This window comes from Physella acuta, unplaced genomic scaffold, assembly GCF_028476545.2.
Source record: "Physella acuta isolate Inbredline_101_S28 unplaced genomic scaffold, ASM2847654v3 ptg000484l, whole genome shotgun sequence".
Lineage (NCBI taxonomy): Eukaryota > Metazoa > Mollusca > Gastropoda > Physidae > Physella > Physella acuta.
The window spans coordinates 36,077-50,434 of record NW_026732003.1 but is presented as its reverse complement, the minus strand read 5'-3'; the positions used below and the strand labels follow the sequence as shown (position 1 = coordinate 50,434).

Sequence of the window (14,358 nt, the reverse complement as noted above, 5' to 3'; positions counted from 1 at the left end):
GCCAATGAAAACAATTTTCAAAGGTGTAGTAGTGACAAGTTTGCACCCAGTGCAAGGCTGGTAAGAGGGGCTTCTTTGGCAGATTAGCTGCAAGTGTGGTAGTTTCATGGCATCTCATCCTCCAGGGCCTAGCTAACAGGTTGAATCAATGCAAGGCAAGTGAGGGGACATAACAGCACAAGCACAACAGGATAAAATGTAATTTTAAATTATACTCTTGAGTCAAGCTAACACTTACTTTACTTGTTTAAGGTGTATGTGCTTAAGATGTGATTAAAAAAAAAAAAAAAATTTAATGTATAATTAAATTTTTTTCAGATTTTTTTTTACAGGATGCAACAACAAAATAACTAGCTATATATTTAGAGTTTTTAAAAATATAAATATATACCTTTAATTTTTTAGCTTGGTTTTCTGTGGGAGAAACACTGGAAGTCCTGTTATATATGAAAATATTTTTCTAAACATACAAATCCAATAGATTTTCAGAATTCAAAGAAAAATACTAAGCTATACACACATTATGTAATTGGGCATATAAAATAGTTATACAGTATAAAACTTACAATTGATCTGACGTTTTAACTAAATTTTCTTCCTTAGGAGCTTCAGATACGGCCTCTTCCATTGGTTCATCTTTGTCTCCAGCCTTAATACAAACATTTATTTCAGGCTGATTTTAAACAAGCTGAACATTTTTTAAGCTACGAATGAACTTTAACTATATCACACAAGTGTAAATACTAATTGAAACAAAAAGCTTTTCTTTCTTCCCCAATATTTCAACAGACTTATTACAGACTTCACCAACATTGCAATAAAAGTAACAAAAACCCACACTAAAAATCCTAACAAGCAAATTCTAGCAAGAAATATTTACCTCAAACTTTCCCTGTGATACTGAAATGGGAGATCTCTTGCTTGTTATCACTTGATCAGCCTTCCTTTGTTTACCTTTAGAAGAAGAGTCTGAGCTGCTACTTGAAGAACTAGAACGTGACCTAGATCTGGAACTAGAAGAACTCTCAGACCTGGACGCTTTACGCTTAGGTGCTGGTGATTTGGATCTTGACCTGGACGATGATGAGGAGGATGAAGAAGATCTGGATCTTTTATTTTTAGAATCTTTTGGTGAGTTTACAGGCGATTCTTTGCTAGCCACTTTAGGTTCTGATTTTTCTGAGTCTAAGTTAGTTTTGTTTAGCCTTTCACCAGGTGGTTGTACAGTCTCTGGACCAGCAGGTGGTTCAGCTTCTTCAACTTCTATAGGTGTAACTGAAGCCACTTCAACCTGCGGAGCAACAACAGCCACTTCAACCTGCGGAGCAGTAACAGCCACGTCTGGGGCAACAATATTGGTGCTAGACACTGACTTGTCTGATTTATCCTCTGCTTCTGCATTAGGTTCAATTTGTGGTTCAGGTGTTTCTAGCCTCTCTGATGGCTCAACTGACTCGGTGAAAGATTGTACAGACAAGCTTTTGCTGGTTTCAGATTCTTGCTTTTCATGTTTTTTATGATCTGTGCCTTCTTTATTTTCTGTGTTCTGTTTTGTATCTGGTTTATTCTCTGTCTCATTTTCAGATGATTCTTGTTTTTTCTCAGTTTCATTATCAGAGTCTTGCTTTTTCTCTATTTCAATAGCCACATCTTTATTTTCTGACATAACTGTGCTTTTGATCTCTGGTACAACAGTGTCCTCTTTAATCTCTGTTACATCTTTGTCTATTTTTTTCTCTGATTCAACATTTATTTGCTGCATTTTTTCTACCTCTGGTTCCTGTTTATCTACTGTTTTTGACTCTGTCATAGTATCGGTAATGTGTGTTTTCTCTACATCCTTTGCCTGTGAATCACATAGTGTAGATGTCTCTTTTTTCTCCACAGCCACAGGCTGGGCTTCTGTGAATGTATCACAATCTTGTGTCTTCTCATCTTCAACTGAGGCAGGTGTAAGGTTAGTAGTCTGTTGTACAACTTCCATGGGCTCTTCATGACTCCGGGCCTTGTCAGGAGACTTCTGAACTTTTTTATCAGTGATGTTTTCATGAGCTGTGGTTACTACTTTTGTGGGTGTTGGTATCTCTTTAGCGGCTACAGGTTTTGACTTACTCTGGGACCCTCCTCCATCATCTGGTAAATCCTCATGTGGTGGTTCTTCTACTGGGATTTTGCTAGAAGCTGCTGAGCGCCTTGTGGATCGTCTGGACGTTGTGATAACATCAGATGCAACAATCTGTGGAGATCGGGATCGTGAACGCGAACTAACAGAGTTGCCACTTTTATTCCTCTTTTTCTTTGGGGTTGCCTCTTGAGATGATGATGAAGATGACCGTGACTCTTTGGCTGGCTGCTTTCCTCTACGCCTAGTACCTCTTTTAGAAGCTCTACCTCTTGCTTGCCTTCCCCTTCTACTACGAGATGGTTTTTCTGGTGTCGGTGATCTGGAACTAAAATTTTAAGGTAAGCAAAAATATAAGAAAATTAATCTGGAAAAGTTGAACATTCAACCCTTTATGATTTTTTTCACTCAATAAAAAAATTTCCAAACAAAAATGCAAGATGATTTCAAAATTATAAATATAAAAGCAATAAATAATGAACTGAAAACCCAAATGATAGGGGTTCAGATTTATGCTTCCAATCAACATTTTGTTTCAGTATATAAAGAAATATTTTTAAATACCCATTTTACAAAAATTAACATCTACCACTGCAAGATCTATGGCACATTAAAAAAAAAAAAACAGCTTGTGTTTGGTGTATTAGGCTATTTCATTAAAAAGGTACAGCAAATTCCTCAAATACTTTACTTTAGCAGCTATCACCTACTTTAAAATAACTAATACTACAGTCATGAAGACTTACTGTTTTAGTGAATAAGAGGATTAATTGTAAATTATTTTCTTTTACAAAATAATCTTTGTTTTGTAATCCATAGGGTTAAAGTTAATATAGGGAAATGCACTTGACAGAAAACAAGGGGGTTACAAAAACAGAAGGGGGTTAAGAAAATGGTAACCATTATTTTTACAGCTGTTAGTTCTGGCTTTTGGTGATGTGACAAAGATGGGATGACAAAAATAAAATTGCATGTCATTTTGCATGACCTTTAGCTAAATGTGGAATTTTAAAATAATGTATCCTATCCTTGCCAGCATCTATTCGTTTTGAGCAAGCCAATCACAGTTGTCTCTTCTGAGAAGGGAACAGCTAATTGTGAAACTATGATAGAAGTACTTGTAGACACGTCAAATGTCCTCAATCTTTGCTCTATTTTTCAGTATACTTTTAGTATAACAGAATTCAGTATAATATTGGCAGACAACCCATTTCAGTATATGTGATCAAAATGTTTAATTGTCAATCTAAATCATTGACAATTAAAAATATTTTTATTGCCCTTCCATACCTCTTTAATTTCAAGGCCACTGAAACAGGTAACTCTACCTCATCTGCCATTACCATCAGGTTCAAAAGTTATTCCCTTTTATTTTACAACCTCTTAAATAGAATGCATCCTTTAAAATTATGTATTTTTTTCTAAGATGGCTCATTTTTTTAAAAAAAAAAAAGCATTTCCACATTCCAAATATTGTCATCAAACACACTTATGTAAGATGACTGATACACATATTGGTCTCATTAGGCAAAGACATAACAGCTAAAATTATCTTCTCATGAGGACTGAATATGATGCACCATTTGAAAATATCTTCAGTTTACTGTTGTAGTGAAGTGTTAACTAGTATAGCAAGGTTTCCTGAAAGATATCAGCTTTAGATAATTGCAGTGGCTTCCCAAAAATGTCTCCAGTTGTCTTTTAGACAACAATTATTTTTTTTAATGTGGTGTAGGCGCTTATGTATTTACACTGCACTCTATTGATCTTAATCCACAAATATTCAATGATTTTAATTGTCATAACTTTGTTCACATTAGTATTGAATCAAAAAAGAAATTGATCGAGTAGCACTGAAGTTCTCCTTGGGTAATTCATATACAGATTTTCAAATATGGGTTCAAAACGAAAGGGAGTCATTACAAAATATTAAAATTACATTGAATCTTCAATCTTTACTACATGTTGCATAACAATCCTCAACATTAATAAACAAAAGTGAAAATGTATATAATTTTGAAAGGTGTAAGTGCTAGAAAGCCAAATACTCAAAACCATAAAAATGTGTAAAGTTAAGAACTGCAATTTTGAATGTAACTAGATCCTGTTCGAAATGAACCCATAGAATTTTTTTTACATTCAATCTCAGTACAGACACAACAAAAAAACGTGTGTACTAAAAATAAGACAACAATAAAGTCCAAGGAAAATACTATTTATTTTTTCTTTAAATTATTTTCTTCCTTTTTATGCAGAAATAATTATTTTTGAAAATAAACCTCATGTCACAACATGGTTCATTTTTGTTTAACAATATCCAAGAATAATCAGAGACAGTAGCATACACTGAATCATCAATTTTATAACAAGTCATATACTTAATACTAGGCCCATTCTATTTTATCAAGGACGCAATAACAAAAAACAATATATACACAAAGTATGATGAAGCATAATATTTCAAATTAAAATGCTTTAATACTAAGAAATGATAGATTTGTAATGAGATAATAACTGGCCAAATATTTGCAGCCAATCTAAAAGAAGTTTAGAAAGAAAGGAAAAAAAAACTGGTTTTGAGTATTTGACTATTAACACTTTTCAATTGCAAAACTTGATATTTTAAGTAATTAGCAAATGTAGGTAACTACACTTTCTAAAACCCAAGCAAAATAGATATGCAAGATGCAGCAAATGAAAAACATATTTATACAATTTTTTCTCTGTGGAATAATTAAATTGATGTAACATTAACAAACCAAGACTATAACTGAGTGTATGACAAAAGAAATATTTACAGAAAAAAAAAAACTATTACATAAATGAAAAGAATAACACTATTTAACCTAATACATTGACATTTGCATCACATACTGTGTTAGTTATTTAATGATAAATGTAAATGAGCTGTGGAATATTGTGTAAAGTAATATTTCCATAAAACAAAGATTAACTTACAAAAAATTTACAATTTTGTCATTAAAGTTGAATGCATTAGCAATTCACAAGGGGAGTTATGTTATACTGTGACCAATGTTTAAATAAGCATCACTATACACACATTTTTTTTACCCTTACAACAAATACCTTTTAGCTCTCAAAAGAGATAATAAAACCATTTTCATATATCTCATTTGATTTGTTTCCTAAGATCAATTAATAAAGAAATAATTAAATTAACATTTCTTATGCATTGTAAAAAAAATTTTCACTTAATAAATTGAGAGGAGGGGCAGGAAAAAAAAATGCGGGAGCTTTAACCAAAAGGAAACACAAAAAATTAATTTAAGCTAAGTGTAAGATTCAAATACTTCAAATGAAGATAAATTCAATTTACAATGATCATTTAGTGAATCAAGGTTCCTGAGCAATATATGTGTATAATGGTTTTCACATTTGTACAAGCAACTGTTTTAACAATGCTTCAGAAGTACAAGTGGAGTTGTGAAAATGAAGAGAAAACAGGGTAATCTCAAAATATCAACAACAAAAAAAAACCCAGTTTATGTCCTGTTGAAATTGAATTACAAACCTGGTATCTTTGCAATTTATTTTACCTATTGTATATAACAGTTTGGACAAAGTATTGCATTAACATTTTGATTGCCGAATTATAATGAAACAATAAATATATATAGCTTTCAAATCAAATCCAACCATGTCAGATCATTAAAGAAATCTAAAAGTAAATTCTGTATATGAAAACGTGTATATTCTCAACAATGTAAATAGCACTTCTAAACCCTATCCAATTATTTACCTCGACGAAGATCCTGACCGTGTGCGCTCTCTTAGCCTTTCATTTTCAGGTGTAGGTGATCTAGATCTATCTTTAACAGGCTCAACTTCCTGTCCATTTTCACCTAAGGATACATTAAAACAAGTTTGTACCAATGATAGATGGAAGGGGGTGTAATGCAAAATCAAAGATACTGACACAGACTGATAAATCTTTTTTAAGTTCTGAAATAATTGCTATTGTATCAAAAACTTTTGTTCCAGTTTTACTGCTAGGATCAACATAGCATTGGTATGTACCAAAATTTGTTTTCTGTCGAAATACACCAACCTGACCTTTTATCATCAAGATTCACTTATGACAAACTTTGATTTAACGCTGTTGACCACTTATGTGTACAAAAACTACATCATCAAATTTTGGGGTATGTGTATAAGAATAAGAAAATCCCAGTGATGTTTTCTTAAAAAAGGGATGCTAGGTTTCTGGCAGTTAACTGAATACAAATGAGACATGCTAATGTCAACAACCCTATCTGTAATTGAAACTGTAACCTAAGTTTTAACTTATCCCATCGCTCAAGTTTCTGACCATAACACTAAACTTCAGATTACAACACTACTAATAACCTAACACACATTTTCAGAAAGTCTGAGTGTTACTACTCTCAAAAATCTATAATACCAATATTCCAAAGATTTTAATAATCACATATATTCAATAAAATTACCAATGTAAGCCACTAATTTAAACACCCAATTTATTACTAGCTTTAGAACATAATCTATATATATAATTCTCTTCTTCGAGCCGTTAGAAAACAAGCTGCAAACGCTCTCCCTACCTCCCCACCCCTACATGGTTTTAGTGAGCTGTGTTCACTCTAAATGTTTACAAGCAGAGCCAACGATTTTAAACGTAGGGGGGGGGGGGAGGGGGGTTATGGTCCTTAACGAGCTACTTATAGTGTTTTAAAGAAATATTTTCAGTGTCAGCGTTGGTACTGTCGAATTCACAAATTATGAATTATTGAAAATTAGAAACAACTAAATAGCGGCGTATGTTATGCCGCGGGCCGGCTCGTATATATTATTAGGCCACTTAAACTAGACAATCCACAACTTATCTAGGAGTCTAGGCTGAATGATGCTAACAAATCTATATATAAAATCTACTAAATCTAGCTAGTGTTTGTCTGCTTGTGATCAGTCGTCAGCCACAGTTAATGCTAATGTTTATAGGGGTCGGCGTGGTCGAGTCGGTAAAGCTCATGGTTGCTAAACCGAAAAGTCTCGAGTTCGAACCCTCGGGCAGATGAGGCTCGTTAGCTGAGGACAGCCACTCTTCTAGGAGAGACAACTCCAAAATTAAACAACTGCTGCCTTGTAGTTTGTTCTTGGTTGGACAAAGGCTATGGAAGCAAATCCAAAAAGAAAAGCAGGCTGAAATCGGAGTCAATGGCCTCAATGGCGCATAACCAGTTGACACGTAACGCTTAATTGTGTTGGAGGCGTGGTCGAGTCGGCAAAAAGGTCATGGTTGATAAATTCGAACTCGAGTTCAAACCCACTGGCAGATAAATCTCGATCCCCTTCAACACTAATAATTAAGAACGAAGAAGAAGAAGAAGAAGCTAATGTTTATAAAATAATTTACACTTCTTATTTCATACTTAACTGAAATTCAGTGAGATGTGTCATGTTATTCACCAAAGACCCAAAAGAAAGAAAAAAGGGAAGGGGGCGGTAACACCCTGACAATGGAAAATTGGTGGGGGAAAAAACTCACAAGGTCTATATTCTTATATATTCACATATAGGCCTACATTTTTTACCATAATAATTATAATCTTACAGCTAGCTTTAAAACAGCACATAAAACATTTTCCTAAATTAAATCCATTATTTCTGAAAATTAATAAAAAGCTGGCTAACAGTTATCTTTAGCCAGAACAACAAAAACTGCATTGTGGTAAAAGATTAATGGATTTTTAATAATTTCCCAACAATTCAAATAGTATTAGAATGCTGTGTTTGTCATTGCAGATTAAGGTAATTACATAAGGATTAGGCCTATATGCCGGTGGATTTTTTAATACGAGTGTTCGATAATAGAATTTTCTTTAAAAGGCCGTGTTGGGTTACTGGTAGTTTTCTTAATACATAGTCAAGATCACAATACTAGATACAAACGAATACTACAACTACACCTATTTTTAGAAGTCTATTATTAGACATCAGTATTCCAAATCATTTTTGAATCATTAAAACAGTTTAACCACTATAAAATTTGACTTGAGCATGTCTGATATTTATTTTAACCTACATTTTTGTTTCTCTCCCTTAGTCTGGGTGATGGGGCAACTACCCCTATTTATTACTAGATCTAGATCTAATTATTAATATTGCTCGCTACCCGGGAGGCTTGGCTGGTTGCTAACAACAATATGGCGTACGGACCGGACGCATAACATCTGACGATTTTTCGTCTTAGTCCCAGAGACCTTCTTAGTATTACTTTTGAAAATGTTTACCACAAGCAAAATGGCGGGTTTTCACGTTATTTTAAAATGCTATATGTGGCCAGGGCTTGATATGCCAGAAAAGCACTTTAAAATTTGCTTTGGAGAATGAAGGCTAAATTTTGAAGTCGGTCTCAATAAAATTAATAGAACTTTTAAAATATCAGCCTGGAGGGTACAAAAATGAATTGGAGGTTGTAGAACTAATAGGTTTGTTAGTCTATGCAATAATAAATCAAACATCGCAAGCACTTTTTAGAATAAGACACGACTTTTGAATAACAACCAAATTTTTTATTTTTTAAAAACTATGTGACCGCTATTTGGTTATCACTAGTGAGGAATGCTTGATGCATGGCCACTTAAAAAGTCTAACCTGATTAGTGGTTTTCTTTAGCTTCAAACGTAAGAAGAGTTGTCATGCAGAGGTGTGTTGTGCATTTTTGTGAGTGACAATAAATATTAAATTAAGTGGCCTAATTTTGTTTAAAACAAACTAAAAACTTCAAAATTAGTGCCTAATGGATTAAATATTAGTACTACTCGCTAACTTGGAGGCGTGGTCGGTTGCTAACAACAATATGGCGCCCGGACCGGACGCTTGACTTCCGACGATTTTTCGGCCAAAGTCCAGAGACCTTCTACTAATTAGTTTTTAAAATGTTTGCCACGCGCAAAATGGCGGGACTTTCACGTTATAACAACAAGCTATAGGTGGCAGGGCTATATATGCCAGAAAAGCATTTTAAAATTTGCGTTGGAAAATGAAGGCTAAATTTAAAAGTTGGTTTCATAAAAAATACTAGAACTTTTTAAATATCGATTTCCATATTACAAAATTAATTTCCATACTAAAGCATTATTAGTTTTATCATTCTATGAAAAAATAAATCAAATATCTTCAACCCTTTTTTTTTATATGAGTGGCCAAAAAATGACAACCAAATTTTTTTTATTTTTTTGACCACGTGACCGCTATTTGATGATCACTAGTGGGGAACTCTGGGTACATGGCCGCTTAAAAAGTCTAACCGCATTTGTGGTTCTCTTTAGCTTCAAGTGCCTTCAGGGGTAAGAAGAGTTGTCATGGAGAGATGTGTTGTCCATGGCAGTGAGTGTCAATAAATATTAAATTAAGTAATTTAGTTTAAAACGAACTAAAAACTTCAAAATTAGTCCCTAATGGATTAAATATGGATGTCTATCATTCAGTAGTCATGTTTAATTTGAAATTTGGGTAAATTCTAGATTTAGTAAGAAAATCTATTAAATATGGGTATATCATTCAGTGGTCATGTTTAAATTGAAAATTTGGTAAATTTTAGAATTAGTAAGAAAAGCTACTAGACCCTAATTATTTATTATTAGACTAACTACCCACTTAGACTTAATCATTTAATTAACATCTAGGCCTAGATCTAGCCTAGAATCGAGATCTAACATCTATGCTAAATGATACACCTAGAACGGGTAAACCTAGATTCTAGATCTAGAATAAATCTAGATCTAGACCTAAATCTGCTCATAGATTATAGATTCTAGACTCTAGTCTAGACTCTTAGACCTAGAATCTAGATTTCAAGATCTAAATCTAGTGGTGATCTGCTTGTGATCAGTCAGCCATAGTTATTGCTAATGTTTGTAAAACAATTTATAATTTCCACCGCTACCCTCCAATACCGCTTTAGACGCGGCGAGATGAGTAAGGTTACTCATCGAAAATCCAATGGAAAAAAAAAGGGGAAACAACAATGAAAGCTAGACTTAGTACACGGTTCTTTCTAGATCTAGATCTAGATCTAGATTTCTAGATCTAGCCTAGATCTATCGTTCGTTGGTAAATCATACATAAAAATACACAGCGTATATTGGGCATAATTATCAGTCCTTAACTATGAATAATGTAATCATATTTTAAAACTGTTTGGAATATCGACTAACCCTTCGAAGCTGTGCGACTGCTTTTCCTCGCCGGTCTTGGCATTTTTCCTATTTCTTTCGACTTCGCAGGTGCGTTACTAGTGTCGTCCTTGAACTTTTTCGGTGACGTCACGTCCGGGTCGACCGTAACTTGACTCCCAGCGGGAGCGTTCGATTCGTCTGCGGAGGATTCATCTGCCGACTTTCTTTTTCTTTCTTCTAGTGTTAAAAATTGTACACATATATATATTATTTTTAATTAGAATCCATGGTGCTAGTCAAGATCTTAAATCTAGATCTATATTCCTAGAATCTCACACTCGATTACGAAAAGAAGTTTTTTCAATAGGAGAGGCCTACACATCGTATTGTCAATGGAGGCGAGCGAGTTGACGAGATTCCTTTCATAATGTTGTTGTCATGGAATAAAAACGTGCTTTTTAGATTTAGACCGTAAAAAAAAATAAAAAATAAAAACTTAAGCCTAAAATTAATTTAGAAATTTTATATTCTTAGAATAAATGCTATAAAAGTTGCAAATCCAGAGAACTTGAAAATAATTTGTTGAGTTTAAGGCTACATTTCTATTTATTTTCATCAAGCCTAAGTTATAACCGGATGTTTCACTTTCGTAAGACAAATATTGATTGGCTGTACAGTAACTTAGTAATCGATAACTATTTGTTTACAAAACTTTGCAGATCAAGTTTTTAAATTACAATGCAAATTTAAAACCCCATGACCTAGTTTTCTATTTTTAGCTTACAATGTGTACAATAAAATCTATGGCAGCCTATCCAATAGCAGGATGCCATGTTTATGTCGCCATTACACGTGAAAACCAAATTGTTTTTGCTTTTTTTTTAATTTTTATTTAGTTACCGAAAATATTATAAACATCAAATACATCCAATCTTTAGTAAAGTCCGAAAAAAACCAGACAGGCAGGATTTTATAACCATATTAATTGTAAATACGCTGTGCATGATTTTTTAATGAATTTATACACCTCTCAAATACCTTTGAGACTTTTCTCGCTGGTGTCCATTATTGTTCATTATTAAATATAACTAGAATACCCGTCATCCCTTGGATAACTGTGGGTTTCGGGGGTCATCCATCAAAAAACATCACGTCTGTCACTCAGAGGCATAGCGAGCCTTCCCGGCGCCCGGGGACAAACTTTTCGATTTTTAACCCCCCCCCCCAAGATTTCGATTTTCAACCCCCCCCCCCCCCCCCTCAAACTTTTGATGTGCACCCCCTCCCCCCCCCACTCAAACTTTCGATTTGAACCCCCCTCAACCTTTCAATTTATTTTTCCAAACCATTTTGGCGCCCCAACATACGTCCCCCCGCCCCCCCCCCTTCACCTCCCCCCCGCCTCCCCTTCCCCCCCCCCCCCGCCTCCCCTTTCCCCCCCCCCCCCCCCCCCGCCTCCTCTTCCCCCCCCCCCCCCCCCCCGCCTCCCCACCCGCCCCCCCCCCCTCCTCGCTACGCTACTGCAGTGTCACTTATCGTCACAAAAACAGAGCCCACATTCAAAAATATGTTTCTTATCTTTTAAAAACACCGAAAACACCGATTTCGGACTATCCCTTCATATACTGACGTCACATGTGACCTACTCAACTCTACTTCACCTGCCCAGTGTCCCGCCAAGTCTCAGACAACATGTTTTTATCGTTTAAAAAACGATTCCAGCCAAGCATGTCTCTGACCACACTATCCTTTCATATGGTTAGGACAAAGAAACAGATGAACTCTACTTCACCTGCCCTGTATCCTGCCAAGTTCAGATAGGCAACTTTATCATTAACATCTAAAAAAAAAAAATTGAAAAAAAATATCATTGACATATTGGTCTAGAACCTGTACCACTCGCATGAGAGCGGACTACGCTACAAACTTAGCTATTTACTCGTGACGTCACAAATGAATTTTTATACTATACTTTGATGCAACTTGATTTTCGAGCGTCTAGTCTAGAAGTAGTAACTTTCAAATTAAATTTTATCTTAAATTAGCCAAACAAAGATTTATATAAAATAATTAAGGCCTGAAATAGATTCTAGATGTATTAAGGCCTGAAATAGATTCTAGATGTAGAATTTACATTAAGTCTAGATTTAGAATTTACATTGAGTTTAGTGATCTAGATCTAGAACAAAAAACTCTGACGTCACTATCAAGGGACGTCACTATCCCCACAAAGTTTATTCAAAGTATTAACATTTTTAAAAAAATACGGTTAATTTAACAATGAATAAATCAATAAATTAATTAACGTCTTTAAATAAATTTGTGATTAACAGTCTGTCTGCATTAAAAAATTATTCTCTACCTACATACTATTTTACAGCTCTCCAGATAGAGCCGAACATATCAGGATACTTGATCAGGCAAACAAACAAACAAACAAAAAAACAAAAAAATAAATATTCAAACATGTAAACAAACTTGACTTTTAGTAGTATATAGATAAATAAATAAAATCATATTATTAATAGGCATGTAGTGTAGGCATTTGACTAATTATTACATGCTTTAATAATTTGACTATACTAGATTATATTTATAGATCGGTAAAATAAATCTTAGTTTAGCGTCGTAAATTCCAACGTAGCTAGTAATGTGCGATGAAGGTAACTAATAAATATTTCTTTCATTTGGCCATATTTATGTCATATTTTACATAATATAACAGATAATTGAATAACAAATCACAATCCAAGACCAAACCAGTCATAAATATCACGGAATAAACTTTAAACTACCCCGTTCGAGACAACAATGAGTAAATACAAGCAGCGACCATGTTTCAAAAACAATAATAGAGTAGTTTCCCTTGAAAAATTGTCTATTCGCATGTCTTTTGTGTTGATTTTGTGGTTTATTATGATTGTTTTAATATATGAGTGGGGGGTCGTCCATAAATGACGTCACACTCGTATGGGGGGAGGGGGTACGTAATTTTGTGACGGTGTGTGATGGGGGGGGGGGGTTCAGATGGTGCGACGTCACACTTTTGCATTATAAAAAAGCATTGTTAGAAAACGAATTTTCGACGTTATTTTGCGTTTTAGATAACTGTTTTAATACATTGTACTAACAATTGATTAAAATACTCTATTTTGACAGAGTTCAGACAAGATTTTGGAAAATATAGCTGAATAAATTCAACTGCAATTTTGAGAGGGGGGGGGTGTAGGCTGAGGTGTGACGTCATTTTAGGGGGGGGGGTCTGGCTTTTTGTGACGACGTGTGACGGAGGGGAGGGGGAGGTAAAAATCGTCAAAAAAAAAAGCGTGACGTCATTTATGGATGACCCCCTGTAATTTTTCTTTTTTTTTCAATATAGTTTAAATGAATGACTAATAGACCTTTTCAGACTTAATAGTGTGCATCCAAGACCACAACAATTGTTTTGACGTCGAACTTTTGAACACTTTATTTGCAGTAAGCAAATCAATATTAGATCGCTCATAAATGAAGTCGCTCTTAAGATAGTAATGACAGCGTGCATTATTACAGAACAAACATATGAACATATTGTTTCAGATTTGTGGTGGGGAGAGATTGAGTAGAAATCAGCGATGTGATTTTGGAGACGGGTCAGGTTTTTTTTTTCTCGTGAAAACGGGATGGTTGTGGGAGAAAGACCAGCTGTAGAAGTATGACGCGTCATTCATTGGTGATCCATTTTCTCAGTGGGGACGATAGAACTATTAAGAAGGGTCAAGAAATGTAAAAAGCTTGCTGAGTCGCATTTCTTGAACCCCACCTTTTTCATTCCCCCACTTAGCACATCGTCACCGAGTTAACGCTCGCACGTGACGTCATGTACCGGTACCGCCGACCGTTAGGTTAATTTTATAGAAAAAAAAACAAGCACTGCCTTTTTGACGCTTAAGCGACGTTTAATTTGATTACATAAGTTGGTATTCATTAAACACCCCCTAACACATCTATCACTCGTCCATTTAAACGTACGTAGTTATTTCTGCAAGCTTGCTGTCTTGAGACTTTCGGCCCTTTAAAATTATATTAAGCTCT

At 34.7% G+C, this 14,358-nt stretch overlaps 1 protein-coding gene across 3 annotated transcripts in view; it reads right to left on the bottom strand.

Annotated features, from left to right (window-relative positions):
* LOC131944178 (apoptotic chromatin condensation inducer in the nucleus) overlaps positions 1-14,358 on the bottom strand; it is a 34,389-nt gene that overhangs the window by 8,114 nt on the left and 11,917 nt on the right. For 2 of the 3 annotated variants that reach the window (XM_059304704.1, XM_059304706.1), the window contains exons 5-9: positions 10,324-10,521; positions 5,883-5,985; positions 881-2,450; positions 567-649; positions 392-437 (exon numbers count right to left, since the gene is read on the bottom strand). In XM_059304704.1, the coding sequence (XP_059160687.1) occupies positions 392-437; positions 567-649; positions 881-2,450; positions 5,883-5,985; positions 10,324-10,521 (2,000 nt within the window). The remainder of the gene's footprint in view (positions 1-391; positions 438-566; positions 650-880; positions 2,451-5,882; positions 5,986-10,323; positions 10,522-14,358) is intronic. The other variant, XM_059304705.1, reaches the window with a different exon arrangement.